This window comes from Stegodyphus dumicola, chromosome X1 (assembly GCF_044657685.1).
Source record: "Stegodyphus dumicola isolate Sdum_Otavi_A_Nest chromosome X1, ASM4465768v1".
NCBI lineage: Eukaryota > Metazoa > Arthropoda > Arachnida > Araneae > Eresidae > Stegodyphus > Stegodyphus dumicola.
Genome location: NC_140780.1, coordinates 52,708,592 through 52,733,287, shown reverse-complemented (window position 1 = coordinate 52,733,287; position 24,696 = coordinate 52,708,592). Strand labels below are relative to the sequence as shown.

Below are 24,696 nucleotides of genomic sequence, written 5' to 3'. Positions count from 1 at the left end.
GCAATAGTATTCAAAAAATATAAATGCTCTTGAATAGGCACGAGTGCCAAATGAATTGTGGCCACAGATGTGAATTTAAATAAAAATAGAATTTAATCCACCTCGACTTTTTCCTCCTCAATATGGATCTACGTTCTACGCCTAACAACATTGTTACCTTTCTACGTATGTTCCTACATCAGTACTTCAAAATTTTGCTTTCATTGCTTATCGTTTTCTATATGGCATTTATGTGTAATAAGAAATAAACTTCTACATATGAAAAAGCTATGGAGACTCTTTTATTTTTGTACCAAATGAGAATTGCAAGGAAAATTTAATTAAGAAATTTAATTAAGAAAAATTAAGAAATTTAATGAAAATTTTTCTAAAATTCAGTACTGTCCATTGAAACACAGAAGTTTCATGCGACAAGAAATCGTATATATATATATATATATATATATATATACGATTTCTTGTATATATATATATATATATATATATATACGATTTCTTGTATATATATATATATATATATATATATATATACGATTTCTTGTATATATATATATATATATATATATATACAAGAAATCGTATATATATATATATATATATATATATATACGATTTCTTGTATATATATATATATATATATATATATATATACATTTCTTATACATTTCTTATATATACGATTTCTTGTATATATATATATATATATATACGATTTCTTGTCGCATGAAACTTCTGTGTTTCAATGGACAGTACTGAATTTTAGAAAAATTTTCATTAAATTTCTTAATTTTTCTTAATTAAATTTCTTAATTAAATTTTCCTTGCAATTCTCATTTGGTACAAAAATAAAAGAGTCTCCATAGCTTTTTCATATGTAGAAGTTTATTTCTTATTACACATAAATGCCATATAGAAAACGATAAGAAATTTCATAAAATTCTGAAAGTTTTTTAATTGGCAGAAGGAAAATAAAAATGAACTTATTCCACCTACTTTTCAAAAGGGCAAGTATTGAAAACATACCCTATCCAGAAGACGAATAGCAAACAGAAAAGGAAAAGCCTTTTAATTAGCATTACGTTATTTACTTACTTATTAATCTACATTTATGCAACTATGTACACATTAGTTATAGCTAAAAATGTTGTTCATTTAAAAAACAATTATTTTCATGAAAATAATTTTAAATTGTTACAATCGGGTTTCTTATTCAGCCGTTGCCCAAATATAGGCTTGTCCATATGCTGTTTATCTTAGCTTCTGTCTTTTCATAAAAATAGTAAATCTGGGAAAACAGAGATTCGAAGTCTTTTTAGTTTTAGTGCATGCATTAAATTATTATAATTGTTAGAAAATATCATGTTTAAGTTTAAAAAAGTTCTTAAATATTTTACATTATCAATAAACTTGACAATATATGCACAAATTCTGTAAGTAAGTGCAGTTTTTCATTTTGAAAAATCATGATACTGGGGTTTATTGGATATTGTTACAAATACAGACTTATTTTATCTTTATACAGTTGACGACTGGAAAACGACCACTCACTATGATGATCAAAACAGTACGTAGTGGTCATTACAATAATCGGTATAAAAAGTTCATATGAATGAGATATGTATTAAATGATTAATGAGAATGTATTAAATTTAATTTAATTATGACGCCCATAACTCTACACTGCTGTTTGTTTCTGTTGTTGTCGGACGAGAGAGTCCTATAACGAGACGCAGCTAGTTTTCCCCATGTGTAACGTGTATACGAGCCAGATTCTCTTAGAAAGTCCTCCACGAAGGCATTCCTCCCCATAGGCAGATAGCCTTCGAGGCTTTGCCATAATCTCTCACACACACACGAGACGCAGCTATAGAATTTTAGCCTGAAAGCTTCCAATTTACATTCTCTTGAAATTAAAAAAAAAAAAATTGAATCGGGGAATCAATTTGTTGCTTGAATGTTCGTTTCAAAGTGTTTAGATCCCTAAATATTGAAAGCGTATGCTTAATGCCCATTGTTTCTTAATCCGCTTAATTCCACCCTCCGGATTAGTAACTCTCCCAAATTTCCTCACGGCTTGTCGGTATGCAATAGGAATTGTGGAAATTGAGTGTATTTACCTTCGGTAAGGAATGTTTTTGCTATTTTACGTCTTTCTTCGACATATTTCACTGCAGCTTTGATGAGGCCTGTACGACAGGTAGGAATCGAACCCAAAACATTTTGTCTTCGATCAATTACTATATGAACTAACTTATTCAGAGCCATTACCCAGCTTCAAATAATTTCAGTTTACAATGATACTGGCATAGTTTTATCTTGATTAATTATTCTGCAGTGACATAACCAGGCGGGTCTTTCACTACTTCTAGTAATAATCCGTGCATTAAAGTAAACATAATTACCTTTTTTTCTCGTTTAATGGTTATTTCTATACTTAAATAATTTTATAATAAAGCGCAGTACATTTCATTGTAAATATTAGTATATAATATTCAAATGGTTAAAACATTTCTTAGATTTCGAATGACTTAATAAAATGTTAAATTATGTTTAGTTCAGTCAGAAAAAGGCTTGTTCTTTCCATCGCTTTATTGAGTTTTACAATTCCAGCAAAGTTCCTCGGACTGATAGGTCCAGTGCACCAACATGCATAATAAATATTTCAAATACGACACATAATATTTATTAAAATAATTTTAAAAGTCACAAGAACTCCTTATTCCTTTGAAGTGAAAAAATTATGAAATTGCTTTCAGTGACAGAATTGAAATTTAGCATTTTTAATGAACTTTCAAGTAAATCATCATAGTTGATTAAGATACGTAGATGACGTAATTCATACAGAAGGAATAAAATGACTTTGATTACTACTTATTTAGCTAAGTTTGCCTTACAATATTCAAACTGAATGAGTATCAATAACTGTGTTGCGTTATATAAACTGAAAACGGAGAATTTAGAATTTAGCAATACGAGCAAATGCTAAGTTTTTAACACAACCGTGTGAAAAATGATAAGGCAAATTTCCTGTGCACTGAGAAATATTTCAAAGCTATAAAAAGAAAATTATATCAGAAATTCAGAAATGTGGAGTATCTATAGGGTAAGAATAAAATTGGATAAATAAGCAGAATGGAATTATCAAAAAGTACAGGAAGAAGAATATGTAATGCGTTCTTCGATGCTGCATATAAGAAAATGAACAAGGAAGAAATGAGAACGAAAGAATGTTTAGATCCTTTAAATTGTAAACAGTTTGTACTAATTTATCTCCTATGATGTGCATCAGTTGGAGCCAGTGCAGCTAATTAAATTTGCTTCCAACCGGTATAGTGGTTAGCGTTACTGAATGTCGTACAGAAGGGCCTGGGTTCGAATCCCGGAAAAGGTATGGATGTTTGTAAATGCATATTGTCGGTGCAGCATGGCGGCACTCCAAATATGCGGCTAACCGAAAGTCCTCTCGTGTGGTTTCGTGGAAGGGGAGAGGATTGGCAGACCCTCGGACCCGTCTCCCCCCCTCAGGATGCTCTTTATCAGAATTGGGGGCGGCACCTGAAAGGTGGTCAAGGCTGTTGCCTACGGCAGGTGTAATCTAGCGCTCCTTGCCACGAGCAATTTCGTGGGCTTGGGCTGACTACGTCAGACAAGTGAAGTATAAGCAACAACGGCAGCTAATTAAGATTTTTCATCACGAATTTTTTATCACATTATTCCGTATAAGCAGCGAATGATATTAGTTTTAAGAACGAACTTTTATTAAACGAGAGGCCTATATAATCACTTAGAGGGTAAGAGTAGTTATTCCCATTAAGTTTCATGAAAATGTTTAACTGAAAGGTATTTCAATAAAAAAAAAAATAAACGCAAACAGCAAAATGCAACTTTATTTTCATAAAATAGGGAATAAAGGTTTTCCTTTCCTCGCGAAATGCTGTTTTTCACTTCTATTCTGCTTGGAAAATGTTTACTCTAAGTATCTACTCTCTAGTACTTCTGTTTATGATTGTTATGGGATTTTGTTTAGTCGTACGTAAAATATGAATATTCTATTGAGTTTCATCCAAGCTTTCTATTTACTATTTGAAATGGAAAATAAACTTAGAATTCATCATGTACATGGTATTAAAAAGAAATTTTAAGATCTTAAAAAATACACATAATTATCTTTAAGTTTCAAGATGCATTAATATAAGTTCTTAATCTAAGATGATTTTCTATAATTCAAAAGTTAGATACAAAATACCACGAAGTATTTAATATATCTCCCTCAGTTTCAGTCATTAATGAAATATCAGTTTATATTTGTTTAAAAAGAGAAAATTGTTCTTAGTTAAAATTTAAAATATTTTTTCTGAAATCAAATAATCTTTCTTAAACTGAATATTCTCTTAATCATTATAAATAAAAGAGGAGAAGACGATGTTCTGAAAAGGAAAGAAGAAAGAAACTTTTCTTCTCCGTTTATTCAGTAGACTCTAAAGCTTCAAATATAAAAATCATATATTAATACGATTGGAGTTAATTCATTATTATTACCGAATAATGTGACTTATATAAATCTGTCGCAAGGATATATGTAAATAATTAATATTTGTAAATGAGTGGCCAAGTGAAAGAACTCAAGTTTTATATAAATATATTTCTGCATAATTAAAGTACAGCTAATCATGAATTGTGAATTTTAGTAAAGTACGAAAATAAGATTCCATATAAGAAAAGAAGTGTTCTTTCTTTGAATCTCCAGAGTTCTTGTATAAACGAGCATGTAAATTTAGTGGTTATTTCAAAACCAACAATATTTTGGTAAATTTTTTCTTTTAGCTCTTCTAATACACGTTCAATAAATTTTATATTCTGTTTAACATTTATCGAATATATACTAGAACATATATTAAGTCATTTGAAGTATTATAAATGAAGATATATAATATGACTCAAGATATCTGTGTTTTCCTGTGTTTTTCCCTGTGTTTTTGTTCACTAATCTATTTCTATAAGGAATTTCTTGAGGGTATTAAAGCACACATAGCTTTTTACTCAGACATGACGTTTTCTACTCCAGTCGCCTCCATAGTTAAGGATTATATGTTGCAGTTATCTTATTGTTTAGAGATTATAGCTTCCAGATTCCTAGAAATCTCCGAATCCATTAGAAGACTAGATACGTAGACATGTAAGGATTTAGAAGAAAATTACTCTTAAAAATAAAATTGTGGCATCGACCAAACTCGAATGCAGAAGTTTTGAATAACAGATTGGCGTTGCACCGTAAAACCGCAAGGAGAAAATGTTTTAGCTCATTATACTTTTAATAACTGCAAGAGATATAAAAAACGTTTGGAAAAATTCTTTCTTTTGGTGATAGTTTCAATAAAAAGAGTATGGATGAATTTCAAGAAATAGCGTGGATCTGTTTTTCTCAGGAGTAGAACTTCTATAACTGCTTTAATAATTCCGTCAGTGTTGGTTTTATTATTCGGAGTTATTGGCCTCTTATGGTTGGCAGAATAAATTTTGCTCCTTTGCCTCTATTCTGCGTCTGAATTTCTGTAGTTAATATTTTTGCTCGTGTCCGAAGCAGAAGAAATTACTTAAAACCATTTCATAAGCAATTACGTGAAGTTCTCATTTCAGAAAATTATTTATTCGAATTCCTATTTAAGCTTTTTTATTGCTAAATTTATCAGCAAGGAAAAACTGACACTTGTTGTTTATGACATATTGCAGTTTACTTGAAATTTACACTTTGATGATCTGGAAATCTTAACGTATTACGATTGAGCAGATCATTGTACCAGTAACTAATTTATATTGCATAAATGTAAATAATTGAAACAATTTCTCACTGACGAAATAGTATTTGTCAAGTACCAAGAAATAAACTATTCCATTCCCTGCTGGATCATCTAACACCGGCAGATAATTTTCTCTATTTTAAAAAGTATCAAAATTATAGCAGTGTGACACTTCGTAAATTAGCTGCTTTACAAAATATTTCGACAAATATTGTGATTAAGCAACAAAACCATTTAATGAAACTGGTCGAAAAAGAGGTAATTTTCTCCAAGACAGGTTTCGAATAATTTCACTGGTTCACAATAAATATTTTAAATGTCAAAAAATAAGCGGAACCATTTCAAATTAGCCCATCAGGTGCAGTCAGATCTATTTGTGAGGAATCCAGCGTCTTTGATTAAATTTACAAGATGCTTCAGTAAAGCGTTAATAGTTATTCAAGAGTCAAACAAGGACTTACGTGTTGGCTGCAAGGGCGTTTTCGTGTTTTTCCCCATGTGTAAGGTGTATACGAGCCAGTTTCCCTTAGAAAGTCCTCCACGAAGGCATCCCTCCCCTTAGGCAGATAGCACTCGTGTGCTTTGCCATAATTAAATAATCCAATCCAATCCAATCCAAACAAGGACTTATGAAAGCTCTTCATAAAAAACAGAGACATATATATGTATATATATGTATATACATATATATATAAGACATATATATGTATATATATATATATATATATATATATATAAAGAAACATATGGTATATATATATATATATACACATATATATATATACCATATGTCTCTGTTTTTATGAAACCCATAAAAATAGTACTATGAAAGAGTGTGGAAAAAAACTCTTTTTAAAACCCGAATCTAAAAGTTAAGATTTCTAGGAGCAGAAAGGAAATTTTATCAACCGACTCACTAGAGATGCACACAGCTTAAAAAAATTTTAATCCAAAAGCAATACTGTTTTCAAACTTTTTCTCTTTTCTGATAAAATAAAATTCGGTTTTGTTATTAAAATAATTTGTGTTTTGGAATGATACGATTAGCAGAGTTTTCATTCGCTTTATAATTTCTTCACATTTGTTGTATATAGTAAATGAGATGATACTTTTACACTAATATATAATAATATCTTTTTTCCGTAGCTGCCAGAAAAAAACGTGAAAAAATAATTTAAGCCATTTTTATGCAAATAATTTACTACAATTTTTGTAGTGCTAATACAGTCTAATTTCAGCTACGTTTGAAGGAATTTCATATTGGTTTAAAGTTAGGTTTGAAGACAGTATATGCACACACAAAATAAATAAGTAAATAACGAGGATTTATTAACAAAATGTGTTAAGCTAGCTGCATATTATACTTGAAAATATCCTGATTTCTACCCGGATATGTATATAAATGTATTTAATAAAGTAATACAGATATTTGCTGCATGCAATAATACTGAAAATTATTTTGGTACAGAAGAAATGTTGAAAAAGATATTAAAATTAGAAAATTCAATTTTTACTTTGTTTTTAACATATTTGAAAAGTACTTCATGGAAATAAAAGAAGTATAAAATCATATGTTTCTGGATGAAAATTAAGCTTCTCGTATTCACTTAAAACATAATAAAATTTGATAAAAATTTATATTTATACTTGGTAACATTTCTTTCTCTTCCAATAATAATAAAACAAAAAAAGTTAAATGAAGATATTAATATAAACGATGTAGCAAACATAATATTTTAGAGATGCCATCTTTTAATTTCTTCTGCTTAATGTTTTAAAATAAATTATCATAATACAGAAAGTGGAAGAGTATTGTTTTTCAAACAAAAATATAGATTCCATTTCTGTTGCTGTTGAGATTTACCTCGCTTGTCTGATAGTATTAACTATCAGATCAAGTACATGAATTTTAATATATAAATAGAAGCGCAGAATTTTGTCCGTCGTTGGCATAGGCCTTAGCCATTTTATCGATGATAGTACGACTTTATCCGGTTCGGTTCCATTTTGGAAGGAAAATTCCTCAGAAGACTGCCCAAGGATCTCTTACCATCTTACCTTACAATTAAACTACTTAAAAGGGTTTCGGTTGGCAGCGTATTTTAAGTACCTCCACGTAACAAAGACACTATATACTTAAAAAACACCCAAGCCTTCTTCGGGACTCGAATTCGGACCCAACTATAAAGCAACCAGCAAGCCTAACCTTTATAGCGATCAGAGCAAATTTTTATGTACTTTTTTAATTTTTCACCAAAAAAGTCCAGTTAAGAATTAGAAGACATGGATATCATGTCCCAAAATTTGAGATCGAAAACGACTTAGTTTTCATTCCACAATTCCTTGATTTTGTCTGCCCTTTTTCACCTCCTCGTTAAAGGGTACCTCCTCTACTGGTGTCGATGGTACTCTTGACAATAATTCCCATATTTGTTTATTTAATGTGATAATGTTTGTACAAGGTGGTACAACGTTTTGATTTAGTGTGATACAACGGTAATTTAACAATTATGGTGCGAGACACAACAGTCAGATATTCAGAAAGAACTGATGCATTAAACGTTAAAGATTTAAGATTGGTTTGTATATGTAAATAAATTCATAATTTCTTCTTATTTATTGTTTCTGTCTTATTTTGTATGTGTGTACGTTAAAACTTCTACAAGAGATCATTTTTGCTTTGAAAGTGCTTTTCTATGTTAGAGCCTCTCAACCAGAGAGGAATTCCAGAGTTCCAGGAGTGGAATGCCGTCAGCCTTTTATTTACCAGTTAAGTATTTAGCTTTAATTTGTGAATATAAAAAAACTTTTATTCAAACTTTGGTACTTATTGACATTTTGTACATGTTTTCTTGTTTAATTTATAAAACACATTGAAAATAAGCTAAATTTAAATAAATGTATATATATTTTTCCAGTTTTGGAAAGAAGGAGGTATGATGGTTTAACAATGCTAAAAGGGGTGAGGGCAGAGAATAGAAAAACTTTATATGAGTAATATACGGAAGTTAATACATTTTAAAGTGTGTTGATTTGAACGATTATTTAAAAATTAAAATTTGAGTGATTTTATTTAAATAATTTTAATTGCTTAAACTTAGTTTTCTATTAAATTAATTAAAGTTAATATTTTAAAGAGATTAAATATTTTGTTTTTTTTAATAATAAATCTTTGTAAGAAAATGAGAATTTTTACATTATAAAGAATTCACCTTTCTTTCGGTCAAGTTGTCATATTGAGCATGCAAGATTTCGAAAGTAAATCGAATCTAATATTACTTAAATACGTTTTAAAGCCTAAAACTTAGCCCCGTTTTAATTATCTTTTTATTAGCTCTCAAGCTAAAATGAATTTTGAAAGCTTTCTTTTCTAACAGTTCACTTAAATAGTTTTCAAAATTATATACAGGGGCTGTTTTTATTTTCATTTGAATATTTTTTCTCTAAGGAAGCTACTAAACTTCATGTAAAAAATAGTGTTTCTCTAGCGACGTCAATATCGTTAAAACTAACACAATTTTAAGCCATAAATGTTCTTAAACTCCATATATTGCAGCTGTTTTAAATTATTATAAAGTAGATAGAGCATTTTGGTATTGTAAATTATGCTTGTTAATGTCAATTTTAAACCTTTTAATGTGATTTAGGGTTATTTATTAAGTGCAACATATTTATTTTCGGGCTTAAACACAGCAAGTGGACAAATGCTTATTAATGCATGGTGTTGTTTATTTATTGCGAGAAGTTATTTGTATTGTATGACATCCATAACTATCTATCTGACCCTTAGAATTTCTGGATGTAACTTAAAAAAATATGCTCTTTGATGTAAAAATCTATTTTGCGTTTTTTGCTTAATGAGTTTCATAACTCTTATCATGTTTTTGGTAATATGGATTATATATTATGAGGTAAGTATTTAAATGCAGGAGGAATAAGAGATTGTGTAACTAAAATTGTTTTCAAAAATTCTCAATTTTTTTATTTCGTTATAATCAGTACTGTTCGCCAAGTTTCATCGAATAACTTATTATTTTTTAATTAAATGCAGAAAATAACTTTAAAAGTTTTATCGTTTTATCCAGAAATCAATCCATTATTTTCTTTAAATTTAATTTATGGTTATTTACCAGTTGGAAGATTTCTGAAAAAACTATCTAAGAAGAGCTAATTAGTTAGGAATTAAAAGTTACAAAGGGATCTTCTTCATTTAGCAGCTCGTTGTCCCACATTAGAGCTTATTTTTTTAAAACGTGATTAACGAGATTATGCGACGTGCAGTATGGGGTCTTGATGTATTCATTTTCAAATATTACAAGTAGTTCTAGTGTTACCAGTGATGGGACGCCGGAGAGCACTAAAGAATAAGAAGGACATTTTAACTCAGTTAACCGGTTTCAAGTAACTCCTCTTAGATAATAACAGAGAAAATCTAGCATTCCCAGCATATTCCTGGATGATGTTCCGCCATGTAGAGCACGCTTTTTATATGCTGAGATTTTTCGTTCTTTTACATGGAATATATTCGTTCTTAGGGCTCTTCATCTCTCCATATGGAAAAATTTTAAGGTATTATATTCTTTTAAAACATACACTGCTGGCCATTAAAATTTCAACACCATGAAGGAAAGCAAATACAAAAAGATATTTATTGCACGTAAAAAGTATGGCATGAAGGCAAAATGATTAAATTTTTAAGCATTTATAGGTTTACAGGGGTGCGAAATTAGTAGAAACAGCTCCCACCCCTGCTCAACTGAAACAGCCCCCGTCCTGCCTTTTAACTGGCAGCTGAAACGCCCCTTACCGCATTGGGCGTGGAGTCAAACTGGGCTTGGATGGCAGAAATGGGCAACTAATTCCATGCTGCCTCAAATCTATACCACACTTCATCAACAGCATGAGCTGCAAAGGAATGCCGGGCCAGTCTTTCAACAACCCATGACCAGATGTTTTCAGCGGGTAACAGATTTGGAGACCGTGCACGCCAGGACAGCAATCGATTACCCCGTGTATCGAGGAAGGTCAAAACACGACGTGCAACATGTGATCTTGCATTATCTTATTGCAACGACATTTGGAAGCCTCGAAGATAGGGCACAACCCCTGGACGTAATATGTCAGAAATATAACCATCTGCGTTCAAATTACGGTCGATCCGAACTAGAGATGAGCGTGTCGTGTACCCAATGGTTGCCCAAGCCATCATACGAGGTGCAGGGCCCTTATGCCGATATCGAATGCAAGCAGGCGACGTGCGGTCTCCTCGGAGCCTCCAGACACGTATACGTGCATCAGAATACTGCACGTAGAACCGGGACTCGTTTGAAAAGGCGACATTGTGCCACTCCTGTACTCAGCTTTGTAGTATGGCGCATCAGAGTCGCTGTCTCTTTTTATGCCGCATTGTCAAGAAACGCCGAAGTAATAATCACCCTGCTGGTAGTCCACGCGACTGTAAACGGCAACGCACCTTACGAGCTGATATTGGGCGTGCTGTAAACATGCTCATTTCCTGACTAATGATCCGTGATGTAGTCTTACCGTTTTGCATGGCTGACCTCACATTATGTCTGTCCTCTCTGGCGTTAGTCATGGGAGGGCGTTGAGATTCTGCATGCCGTTCAGTATGACCCTCAGCAATCCATTGATTACATATCCGCATGGCAGTAGTTGGATGTCGACTAGTGCGACCGACGATATCACGGAACGATGATCTTCACTTTTGATAGGCAACGATCCTGCCTCTATCGAATTTCGAAACTTTCTGGTAAGCATTTCCTCTTCTTGCTCGAGGCATAACACGATGTTCTGAGCAAACACCAACCTTACAAAGCACTTTCCGAATGAGAAATCCACTACACAACTTTTCTTTTCTACAGTGCTTCAGATGTCCTTTCTCCCTATGCGTCGTCTAAAATGCGCTGAAATACTAGTCATTTGCATATCTCAACTTCTTCCTTTCATGTGATTTTGACGTTGGTCAGATCATTCCTTCCTGGTGTTGCAATTTTAATGGCCAGCAGTGTAGATGTGTTATAGCCATTTCAAACTCATTAAATTTTAAGGAAACGGATTTTAAGGATAATATTTGACTTTTGTCTTGCACACATTTATCTTGAAGCTTGTTTCACAGATCATCTTCCTGTTTGAATTTCTTTTAATGACCTCAGTTTATTGCTGCAGCCCCTGAAGTTTCAATGTGAAATTAGGAGGACAAATGGAGTATTTATGAGTGATTAATTTGTAGGTTTAGCCATTTTTGAAACACATATATCTGCAAGTCCAGAAAGCTATGTTTTGGTCCTTTAATGAAAGGACTGGATCGACGAATCTTTTAAGAGCCTCCAGCTGAGTGGTTTGCTTTATCGTAATACGGGGATTCAATGTTTTGAGATAAGAACACTGTGAATTTCATTCATTTCTTTAAATTCCCAAGAGAGTAATCAATACCGATTTTGAATCCTACATTTTGGACCTGAAATAAGGCGTGTCAGAAATTACTGCGAGCAAGCAATAAAGATTGTTCAGGATTTAAGGTTTATTTAGAAAACGCGAAAGGGATATGGAGGCACATACGCAAGGGTACAAGGCCTCCAATAATGAAGAATGAAGACTCTAAATACAATATTCATTACAAAATTTTACGCCTACATTAAAATTGTATGCTTCGTTATCACGAATGCAAGGGGGGGACCAAACTGAGATGAGCAAAATTAAGATCTCTAACTGAAATGGTTTAACTGCTTTTTTAATTATTAATCATTAATATTACTGCAGGAGGTTTTGTTCTTTTGACTCTGACAAGTATAATCAATTTAAGTAGGAAAATATGAAACAGAAGCTTTTTGAAAAACTAAGTTTTACAACATTACATTTGCTGTTGTAGAGTAATTAGGTTATTTTGAACCAGAAGACATGTAAAATGAGCAATGACCTCTCAGGGACTCAACCTGGACGTCTCGAATTCATGACGAATGTGATACGGTTACACCATGAAGGCATGCTGGAACGAGAGAGAAACTACCTTATATACTCCCCCTTTTAAATGACGATTGGTAATTAAGGAACCTAATAGCCAAATCCTGGTTGTGAAGAACCATCATCGTTCGGGTTTCACTGTAGTGACATTAGGTTATTTTGATGCTGGAAACGTAAAAAATGAGCAATTCCCTCTCCGAGACTCGAACCTGGACCTCTCGAATGCACTCCAAGTGTGCTACCGTTACACCACGGAGGAATGCAGAAAGGAGGGAGAAAATACCTTATACTTTAACTCAGGGGCTCTTAACCGGTGGTACGAGTACCACTAGTGGTACGGAAGAGAAAAATAGGTGGTATGCAAAGAAGTAAAAATATTTTTAACTATTAAATTCAAAAATTAAAACCCCAACATCTTGATTGAGGATTTTTTCTCCAATACTCGTAAATTTACACGATCTGAGCTTTATTCAAGAGTGGTGGTGGTGGTAGTACTGTGTAGTGGTGGTACTAAAGGTTTTCAATTTTTTTAGATGGTACGCGTTAATCAAAAGGTTGAAAACCTCTGCTCTAACTGATGTATATTATTCATGCAATCACAACTAAAACTTTCAGCGTATTGACCTAAAACTAAATGTGAATAAAAAGGGAGTATATTTTACTTGCGTTACTTTCTTTACCACAAAAAATACTTATGGAAGCTTCAACATATAAACCGCTAGAAAGATTCCATAACTTCAGCAGTATTCAAAAAGCCTTTCGATGTGTAGAATATTTTGAACTTGTTAAGTTCGACATTTTGAGATATGTTAGATTAAATTTTATAAATTTCGTTGAACGTGATGCAAGCATTTAAAGCTTATATTTGTCTCAAATATTGTAGATGATTTTTCAAATATAAGTAATATAAACATGACGTAAGCGTTTAAAGCTGTATTTGTTTGCCTCAGTTATTGCAGATGTCTGTTCAAATTTAAGTTTGATTTCAAGCAGGTTATCAAAAAAATATATTAAACAACACTGTAAATATCCAGGCAATATATAGTTTTTCTCTGATGGTTTTCCACATTGGAACCTCTTAGTGAAAATGCTTTAATTTCGATATTAAATGCTTTAAAATAATTTTCAAAGACTGTGAAACGATCATTAATCTAATTTTTTCTGTAAGTAAATATGGGAAGAAATGTTGGAATTCCTTCATGGTTTTTCACATCATTTATCAAAAGTAATAAAACTCTTCTGTAACTCTGTTTAAACAAATGATTCTCACAGATTTTAGCAATTTTCAGTCATTTTTTTAAATTGTATTTCAGAAAGAAATACAGCTTTATATGTGCTTGAACAAAGAAGTTTATTTACATGATTAAAAAAATGTCGCAGTTATTACATTTAGTAAGTCTGGTAATTAGTAAAATTAGTAACTTACTTCAATGAGAGTTCTTATAGACTTTGGGAGAGCAAACAATTAGATAAAATTTACCTTACTGTCCCCATCTTATGCAACAAATACTTCTCCAAATGCCTACTAAAATTTACATTTATACAAAAATTGCATGTACATGGAATTTATAGTACTTACCTTGGGAATACGGTTACACTTTATGGCGGAATTATCTTAAGTTACTAAGAAAATAAAACTTCCGTATATTTTCTTATGTGGAATAAATATCTGTAGCTTAAAATAACAGGATATATAAATCACTTCAAGAAAATAAGTTTTTAATATTCAACCAAGAAAAATATGGCCTTTAATTTTCTTCACAGTATGTTTTTGGATATAACAGCGATGAAAATATAGCTTCTATATGCTTTCAATTCGTCTAAAAAAGGTACTTATTTATTCTACATTTGTCACAGAAGTGCATTTGAATTTTCTGACATACTAATAGGAAGGAACTAAGTTTAAGAAGCATATAAGGTCTCTTTATTAATAAGAATTGAAGAAATTCATGTTTCAGTTAAGCTGATTCTCCTTTACTTAATAAAACGTGAAAATATGGCAGCTGCTCAAAGATTTTCATTTATTAGTGGATAGTAAATAGAGAGTAATGGTAAGTAAATAGAGAAAGAAAATTCACTTAACTAATTTATTCATTAAATTCATTACTTTCTAATTTCCAACAGAAAGCTTTGCCCGCACATTATTTATACGCTAGTGCATGTTTAAAGAATTACACAGAAACATCAGTTGTTAGAAATTTATGATGCATACTTCCAATATTCACCGGATACCTGACCAAAATAAGCTCAATGTATATTCCGATTTTATCTCAGCACAAAACCATAAATTCATTGCAGTGCTTTTTCCTGTAGTAAGAGAAATACATAATAGTGTATTAATGACTACGAGAAAGTAGTATACGAGAGACTTATTTGATAAAAAAATATGCTTTCATGTAGATACGTATGAAAATGGAAATTTATTTCAACAGGTTGGTAAATTAGTATAATCTACAGCTAGTATCCCCTTATTATTTACATTTCAATAATTTAGCACAATAAAATACAATAATCATGCCGAATTTTATTCGTATCCTAAGACTATAATAATCTGCTTCTGTGTATAACCGTGACTTTCAATTTAGGTTGCGTGAATCTTTAGTAGCTCAAAAAGCTGCCTAACATTGCAATGAATATCGGTTTAAGAATAAATTACATATAACTAATCCTCTTCTGAGATTCAATTCCTTTCAAAACAACCTGATTTTGGGTGATTTACCTTAAAGTAATCAAAACGCGCGTCAGTTAAAGTACTCAACGGAGGCAGCAACTCTTCTTCTTCGGCATAATACAGACTCTCAATGGCATTTGTCACAATCTATTATTTAACCTTTTAATTTAAAGCTAATGATTTCTATATGAATATTTGTTCAAAATTTAAAAATAAGGAAATTTAAAAGAATAGAGTATGTAAATGCTTCTCTTAGTTAATTCAAATATTCTTTTGTAACTTTACTGCTGAATCGTCTTGGACAGTGAGTAAAAATATAATTTAAATATAAAAAACTTGTAACAAAACTTTTATTCAAATTATTTTTTAAAGTTCTGATTAGCATACCGTTAGAATAAATTCATTTTTAAACTTGAAAATATAAGCTTATGTACACTAAAAATGGATGTTATAGGAATTAACTACGTAAAGGATATTTCCATTTATTTTGAGATTGTTGATTATGTACAAAGAAACATCGCATTATCGGAAAATATTTTTCCGAACTCCTGAAAAATCTGTCTTTGACAAATGAGGCCCAATTCGATTTTAAAGAATTGAAGCGATTAATTAAATTAAAAATGTGTTATAGAAACACATGGACATAAAAAAAATTCAAAACATGGTTTAATTTCTAGTAGTCAAGTACTGAAATTTAAACTAACGAATTCAATCAATGCTAAATTTCTAGGTTTCTCTTACTAGATTACATTGTTTTGAAGAAGTTTAGGTTCGAACTACTGCATAATCTACTTTTAAGTATATGAGATTTACTGTGACATATATTTAAACTCATTGCTGTTCCTTATCAAAGGAAACTATTGACTTAGCTTCAGCTAGGAAAAATTAGCATAATACTAAATCGAATGACAATTTATAAGTGTTACGTAAAATTCGGGTGTAGAAGAAGAGTAATAACTTAAGTATATTAGTTACCAGTAGAGCTTTTAAAAGGAAATGTACCTGATAAAATCCAGAAGCTTTCGAACTTGTCCACACATGGTCTTCTGCTGTATTTCCGGTCTAGATCCTCCAGAATCAGCTACGGCCACTTCACGTCTCCGGCCACTCAAAGGAGAAGCGCCGAAACGGGAATTCAGCATCTAGGGAAGAATGCGATAGGTCTTCAAAAGTTATGTGTCATTTGCGATCCTGTCCATTCAAGATGTGTTTCTTAAACGAATTTTTTAAATCGTGGATTTCTGATCGATGTGATTTATAACCGCTAAAATAAATATAAATAATTATTTTAAAGTAATAAAAAAACTAGTGTTGATTAAGAAGTCACATCTCAAGTACCTGATGAATGAATTTGAGTACAAATAATATTTTTAAAGCAAATGTTATATTACTACCTCATTGATAATTTTTGGTCTTAAATGAACAGCAGCATTATTTTCTCAGGTCAATAATAGCATATCATTTTAACAATGAAACAGAATTCCATTTGTTAGAGGACAAATTATAACATGCTTTAATCTGTTTCAATGATGCTTGAATATTCTGGAATTTCAATTCAGACATTCCATTTATATGTATCATTTCCCACCTATAGATTAAGGATTTATACGCCTCAATACACCACTGTTTCTATACAGAGTTCAATAAAAATGATTACGTAAAAATGTAGGGGTGGTACCTGATACTTCATTTATTATTAGTAAGAAGAAACGTCTATCAAATAAGCAGTCAATAATAACGTTTCCGATCAAAATCCTAGAGGCGATGGCTTCAAATTTAAGCAGAATATATTTTGATGCCCTAAGAAATTAAAGAAAGGGTTCTGAAGTCATAAAAAACTCCAGTAATATATGTCTCCTCTGTCATGAATTTGTTATGGAGAATAGATATTAATATAAGATTTTTTAAGCAAAAAAAATTATTTTAGAACCATTCTCTCTGAAATTAAGAATTTAGTAAAAAATGTGACTTTTATGGCCTACTTATAATTAATGTTCAGCTAAACGTTCGTTCACTTCACAAATATTCACTCAGACCTGATGGTTATGCAAACATAAAACAGAGGCATGGAACCTAATGCAAATGAGAGTATAATTGTAACTGGGCGCTTTGAACAGCTTTTTTGTGGATGGTAAGTGCTTAAACGCATAAAAAGCTAGCTGATGTTTTTGGAAAGAAAGTAAATGTGGTCTCAGAAACTCGTATCGGGACCCATGCTATCCTAGATGATAAGTGAACTCCTGTTAAAATTTCATTAGACGAGAATAAATCCAGGTATCTTGTTTCCAGACTAATGCCTTTTGACATTCCCACATCTCGTACGGCAGGTTGCTTGATTTTATAAGTTTAATGTTGAAAAGTATTGATTTTTTAATTTATTTAAATCACAAATGATAATCCAGCATATATATGTTGATTATTAATTAGTGATTTTTATACTTAGTGATTTGTATAATTAGTGATTAGGAAATTACACCCAAAACAATTTAGTAGGTAAAATTTATAACTGATAAAAAAACGATGTTTTAAATTCTGAAATGAAATCGAGTTTAGAGAGATACTTTTTGTGATAATAAGCAATAAAATTAAAAATTTAAAAACATTGCTTAGAAAATTAACTCTAACTTTCGTGGTTTTCTTATTAGAAGTATGAATAGTAGCTAGTTTTCCTTACGAAGGATTACTTACTTTGCCACATGGTAAATTATGTTCCTCTTTATTAATTGGATACCTTTATTTTTCCATGCAGACCTTACTCTAATACGAATGAAATATTTTTGTCAATTAATGGTAATCAACAACTACGAACAACTTATATAAAACCCATTAAAGTGATTAAGGAAAGCGCTTGTTTATTGGTTTGTCTTGAGGATAAAATAGGTCAAATCGACATTGTGATAAATATTTCTAGTTAATAATATTTAACCTATAAAAGGTAATGCCACATATATACAAAGAAAAACAAAAACTCATTAATATAATATTTTGTCTATATTTGTCTAGATTATTTTTACTTAAAGAAAAACATGACTGTAGAAATAATAGTAGGCATCTACTTTGCATAATATAATATGGACTATAAAAATGCATTTTGTGTATATATTACCGTGAAAGGCCGAGTTTGGAAAATGTCAACTTTCACCGGAGAATGTCAAACATTCACCAAATACGTCGGTGAAAGATCGAATATTGCATTACATTCTTGTACATTTGGACCCTCACCGGTGTATGTCGACAATCACAGATATGCTCTGGTGTAGGTCGAAAAGATAGGAGTATATGTACACGCTTTCATTGCAAAAGGAAGTGTTCCACAAATAAATTCAGTTGAAAAAAGCAAGGCCCTCTTGTGCAATTCAAAGTGTCATAATAGTTTAAGTTGTTGCAGTAAATAAGATTTGAATCTCATAATTTAGTAAGTTTTTAACTTCTATCATTTTCCTTTCTCATTTTGAATCTACTGTGTATTTTAAGTTCTTATGTTCTTAAGTTCTTATTTTAAGTCTCAAGTGCGTTTTTCCGCGACTGAATTACAGAGAAGAAAATATAATATTCTTATATGTTCAACATTCACCATTAGTACATGGTGAATGTCGACATTTACCGGTGTAAGTCAGAAATAAGAGTATTCTGAAAATATTTCGGACATATACCAAGCGACTATATGAATGTTGACATTCACTGGTGAAAGTCGACATTCTCCAGATTTCAGTGTTTCACCGTAATATATACAAGACAACTAAATCTTTTATAATTCAGAAGTCTTCTTTTACAAATATCTAAAAAAAATATTGTAACAAAATAATTGTTCTCGTACTTTCATGCTTATTTTTTTAAAACAGAAAATTAAAGTACCTAGAAATGCGTGGTCTTCGTATAGTAATTGAGGAATTTCATCCGACATAATTATTCTTGTAATTCTCTTGTCAGCTGCGAAATCCAAGATCAAAATCTGATATCATATAATTCTCGCTTAAGCTGAATTTTCAATCCATTATAGGCTTTAATTAAGAAAGAAATATAAGCCGGATAACAAGGAAATATGAGACGTATTGAAGAGCAGGAGTTTAAACAAATCAAAAGGGTTTCTTAATTTAGAAGTCTCAGATTTTTTAATAGTCAGTAGAGTAGTCCACTGGTTTCAGGAGATCGATGAAATATCAAAAGTAAAATAAGAATTTTCTTTAATGTGCTATAACTACAGGATGGAACACGAAAACCTTATAGTTTTTAAAATTAAATAACGCAATAAAATTAAAGGAAATATTTTTATTAATTTTATACCTTTACAGGTTAAAGTACACCATTATTGGAGAAAAATTAAAAATAAAATTTACGCTAATATTAGGTTTTGAAAATGAATATCTTTCAAATATCGTTCTCCTCAGTCCACATACTGCTAATTATTTATTAGCGAAGCTTCGCACAACGTTTCGAAATAGTACTGTCGGTATAGTGGCTGCCTCACATTAGAAGACGGCCTTTAGTTCAGTTAGTTCAGGTAAGGAACATATCCGATGTACACACTCGATTTTTAAGTAACTTCATATGAAGGAGTCACAGTCCGGAAGATCAAGTGACAAGGGTGGCCACACAGAATCACCCCGTCTGAAAATTAAAAAATATTCTGGGAACATCCTCCCCAGTATTTCTATCGGATTTCTAGCTGTGTAGGTAATTGCCTTCTCACATTTAATTTATGGGCCTTCTACGAATTTCTGGAGCACCGCAGGGCATTATTCTGTATTCCCTGTAATTGCCTCATCATCTTGCTCAAAGAAATAGAGGTGCATCACCCCACACCATATCACAACCCATTGTGAATTCAGTAACCGCTCATGAATTTGCGCGAAGTTTTGCTGATCTACTCTCACGAGTGAGGAAGACTAGACTTGCAAAAAGTCATTTTCAAAACATAATTTTAGCGTAATTCTTATATTAACTTTTTTCAGTAATTGGATACATTAAACTGCAATCTATAATATGAAACAAATATGTTCCTTAAATTTATTGCATTAATTTATCACAAAAAAACTGTCAGGTTTTTCTGTTCTGCATTGTATATACAATGACGAAAACATAGACACTTTAAAAAAAAAAAAAAAAAAAAAAAAATGCTCATATGTACCCAATGTATACTCAAATATAGTATTTTGGAAACCTTATTATCTTAATAAACATGCTTACGTGTGACTGATATTCTATTTTAGTCTAACTAATTTAGTTGCAGTTTTAAATGTGTTTTGTTAAACTAAATTCTGTAGGCTGATAACTCTCTCAAAATAGATGCATAACCTGATTTATATCAAAATTTACTGAAGTAAAGATTATACTGCGACACTTAAAGAAACCCATGGGAATCTAACTCAATCAGCAATTTGTACATCTAGTAGCAACATTTACCTTGGCGTTATCATCTTTACAAGTACAGTTGGTAAAAAATGAGCTTCTGTGAAACTGCTGAAACGTAAATTTTTAAAAGTTTCCTAAAAACATAGTATTAATATACTAAACACTTTTAGACTTAGCATAGATAGTAAAAAGATTGATTTACATTCTGAGCAATCCATTTGTTAAGTTTTTTTAAACTTTTATTTTATGACATTTAAATCTGATGATTCAAATTCTTTTTTATAGAGAGCATATTTATGTTTGCTCTTTCTCGTAGTTTATTCCTCTTAAATGTAGAGCCTGTATGTTTAAGTCTTCGCAACCGGTAGTTTCCCTCCAACTTTGATTGAACATGAGGACAACAATATTTTTCGCCGTTATTTATTTTATGTAACATAGTCTAAATTCTTTCCTTTTAACATCTATTTGTTAGAAATGGGGCGAACATCCTTAAATTACGCATGTTTTGAAAGTTTTCAAAACGCCCTAATATTTAAAGTTCCATGCAGTTACTCAATTCTGAGGACATTATAAATTAATCAGATTTCATACAAACCGAATTATTTTTGTTTTTTGGCAAAATGTTAATGAGTTAGGTTTTAATTTCTAAACCTCGGAGCACTTGCTATTTTAGTTTTAACATAACATAACATTAGTGGCGCTTCCTTCTGATGAAAAGAAGGAAAAGAGCTCAGGCAATGTTGCCCATTGCTCTTCCGCCATTTGATCATTTAAGTCAAAGGTTTTAAATGGTAACTCCCGTGAAAGGTAAATAATAAATAAATAGATAAGATCCCAAATTGACACCAAATATATAGTATCAGCAAAAGATTCTCTAAATTCAGTGTGTCGGTTAAATCGTTAAAACTTCCCAGTTGGATGAAGAGCCGATTCAATCCCTCCCAAACCACCAAAAGCAAACTCTTGACCAAACAAGGGTGCGAGGGTGAGTCTAAAATAAATATTAAAAAAATTAATAAATAAAAATAAATAAATAAATAAAAATTAATTAATTAATTAAGGAGGGCAGAGGTACTTTACATTTTTTTATACATCACCTGGCCCAGATATTCCATTATATTCCAAAACACAGCTATGAGAGCGAAATCCCTGCATAGTTTCTTTTACAAGAAAAAAAAAAAAAAAACTCACAGGGCGTCTCAATGCTTGTTTCTGGTGGTTTCAAATATTTACCTTACCTGTAGGTATTTAGTATACATCAGAAATCCTATTATCCCAGAGAGCCCTTTGTATAGATGGGCTTGATCAAAGGTAATATAGGGAAACCCAAGGAATTTGTTTCTAAGGACAGAAAACACCAGACATCGTCCCAGGAAGTGAAAATGTGTTTCCTCTTCTTCTCCACAAGCTGGGCAGAGAGGGGATTCGACAAGACCACATTTGTGAAGATGCTTGGCCAGATAAGCATGTCCGGTAACAATTTGAATTACCTGGCGTAAGTTAGTTCTACTGAGTTGTATGAGTTTACCTGATAAGTTAAGTGTACGGCTATTTTAGTTTTACTTACAGCGCAAAACTGTAATAGTAAATAAAGGTTCTTGTACTTCTGATCCACAGTATTCAGTTTATAAATAATATCTGAAATTAACTGCTGATGTATACATTAGAATTTATTTAGATAATGAAAAAATATGAAATTATAATAGCAGTGCTTAAGGACTTAGAATTAATTTAAAAGCATTGAAAAGGGGAATTAGAACTAATTCATTAAATGCATTGTTTTGTTTGAATTCATTATTAAATTTTACTATATATGTATGAAGTTACGTAGAAAAATCACTAAAAATTATTTTCTCTAAATGCCTAGCATTTATTGTTTTCATTCTGTTGAAATATTATTGATAAGGCTAGGTCCGCAATTTTAACGCTTTTGAAATACAGTATTCAGAAGTAATATAAAATAAATGAAAACTGAGTTTTGAATTTTGAGAAACCCTAAAGACTAACAAGAATGATTATTTTAAACAAGTGCATAAAATAACTAAACCTGGAAATCCGAGAGCTTTGTAAAAGTTATTCTCGGAAATGATGTGGGAAAGGATTTAAAATTAGGCTGTATAATTTAGGTAATTTTAATATGGTTGAGCGCGGTATTCATAATCAAGATATTAATTCGAGATAACTTAGAATCAAAGACTAACTAGACTGATTATTTTAAACAAGTACATAGAATAACTAAACCTGGAAATCCGAGAGCTTTGTAAAAGTTATTCTCGGAAGTGATGGGGGAAAGAATTGAAAACTAGGCTGTATAATTTAAGTAGTTTTTAAATGGTTGAGAGCGGTATTTATAATCAAGATATTAATTCAAGATAATTTAGAATCAATTACTTTAACTTTTTTTTATTTTAAAGAACAAGGAATCATAAAAAAAATATGAATGTTAATTCTCAGAGTTTTGGTAATATTTTTAATGTAGTTAACATTTTTGCTTATTAACGAAATATATTTTGTAAGTATCAGACCAATGAATTCCAAATTCTGCATATAGGAGGTATATAATTTTTGATGTAAGTTGAAGAACAGTATTACTAAACAGAAAATCAAATTGAGGTTTTTTTATAGCCCTCAATACCGCAAATAGGTCTTATAGCTTTTATGGAAGTTTATATTACATTTTTAATGCAGCCAAAAATCTAGTTTAAAAGTTTTTGATTTGGATGGAAACTTTTCCCAACTTCATCGGGTAGTTAGAATCCATTATAGAGATGAAAATATGAGTGACTTACCGTAAAGGCGAGTTCCTTGATGTGACTTGGCGGTTTGAGTATGACGGGGGTGCTCAAATAGGAGTGAGTGCCCCCCAATCTTTTTATTGCCCTCAGATGCTGACGACAACGTCGAAGCTGATTGGTCGCGTAGGAAGCTGGAGAGGCGCGAGAGAGACGTTTATGCACGTGAGCGGAATCCAGAGCCATGCAATCTTTAATCATTGTCTATTTTGCAGGGCTTCCACTTTTGGCGATGTAATCGAGACTGCTGGACGATTTGTAAAGGCGTTTAAATGAATTGAGAATTTTTGAGGTGTAGTGCATTTTGACCTTTTACTCACGGATTATGCGTCTTTAAGCTGTGATAAAGCATTTAAAATTTCCCGAGATTTTAATTAAGAAAGGACCTTTACAAATCTGTAATCAGAATTTGCATATTCAAATTGAACACATAACTATTCTGAAAGTTTTTACATAGCTAGTGAATCCACTTCTCCCTCCGAGATTATTATGCCCTCCGAGAGTTACAGATTTAGCCCTGAAATTTTAAAGTTCCCCAAAAGGTCACGAATAAATGGAATTTTCTCTATTAGAATTAAAATTCGACTCTCTCATTTTGTACCTTGATTCCTTTTCTTCCAATATACAACCAACCCGAAATCAGATACATTAAAAGCTGACATACATTTGCATGTGTAATGAATAAGAAAGCCACGCTTCTATACGGAAGTTTACATCCATAACACTGAAAAGGTTAAAATTAATTAGAAATAGGTACACCTTAGAAACAATGGATAGATGATGCAAAGATAACTCGGAAATACGAGTCATTTCGCAACATGGCTTCCTTACTTTTTTTCAATAATCGCTATTCATCAATTTTATATCACGCTGCTAAATTTTGATAACAAACAACAGAGATAACTCGAAAATATGAGTCATTTCGCAACATGGCTTCCTTACTTTTTTTCCATAATCGCTATTCATCAATTTTATATCACGCTGCTAAATTTTAATTGTTCCTTCACAATTATTTACAGATTAACTGTCGCAATGTTTAATAAGAAAAATTGCTTTAAAAAATTAATTAATTCTATAAAAGATTAGTAAATTCAATTTTAAG

General features: G+C 31.4%; 1 protein-coding gene across 1 annotated transcript in view; it reads right to left on the bottom strand.

Annotated features, from left to right (window-relative positions):
- Positions 1 to 23,639, bottom strand: part of LOC118197056 (aromatic-L-amino-acid decarboxylase-like) — a 189,121-nt gene extending 165,482 nt beyond the window's left edge. Inside the window, exons 1-2 of the mRNA XM_085807204.1 lie at positions 23,592 to 23,639; positions 16,453 to 16,592 (exon numbers count right to left, since the gene is read on the bottom strand). Of these exons, the coding sequence (XP_085663330.1) occupies positions 16,453 to 16,592 (140 nt within the window). The 5' untranslated portion in view covers positions 23,592 to 23,639. The remainder of the gene's footprint in view (positions 1 to 16,452; positions 16,593 to 23,591) is intronic.
- Between the last annotated feature and the right edge of the window lie 1,057 nt (positions 23,640 to 24,696).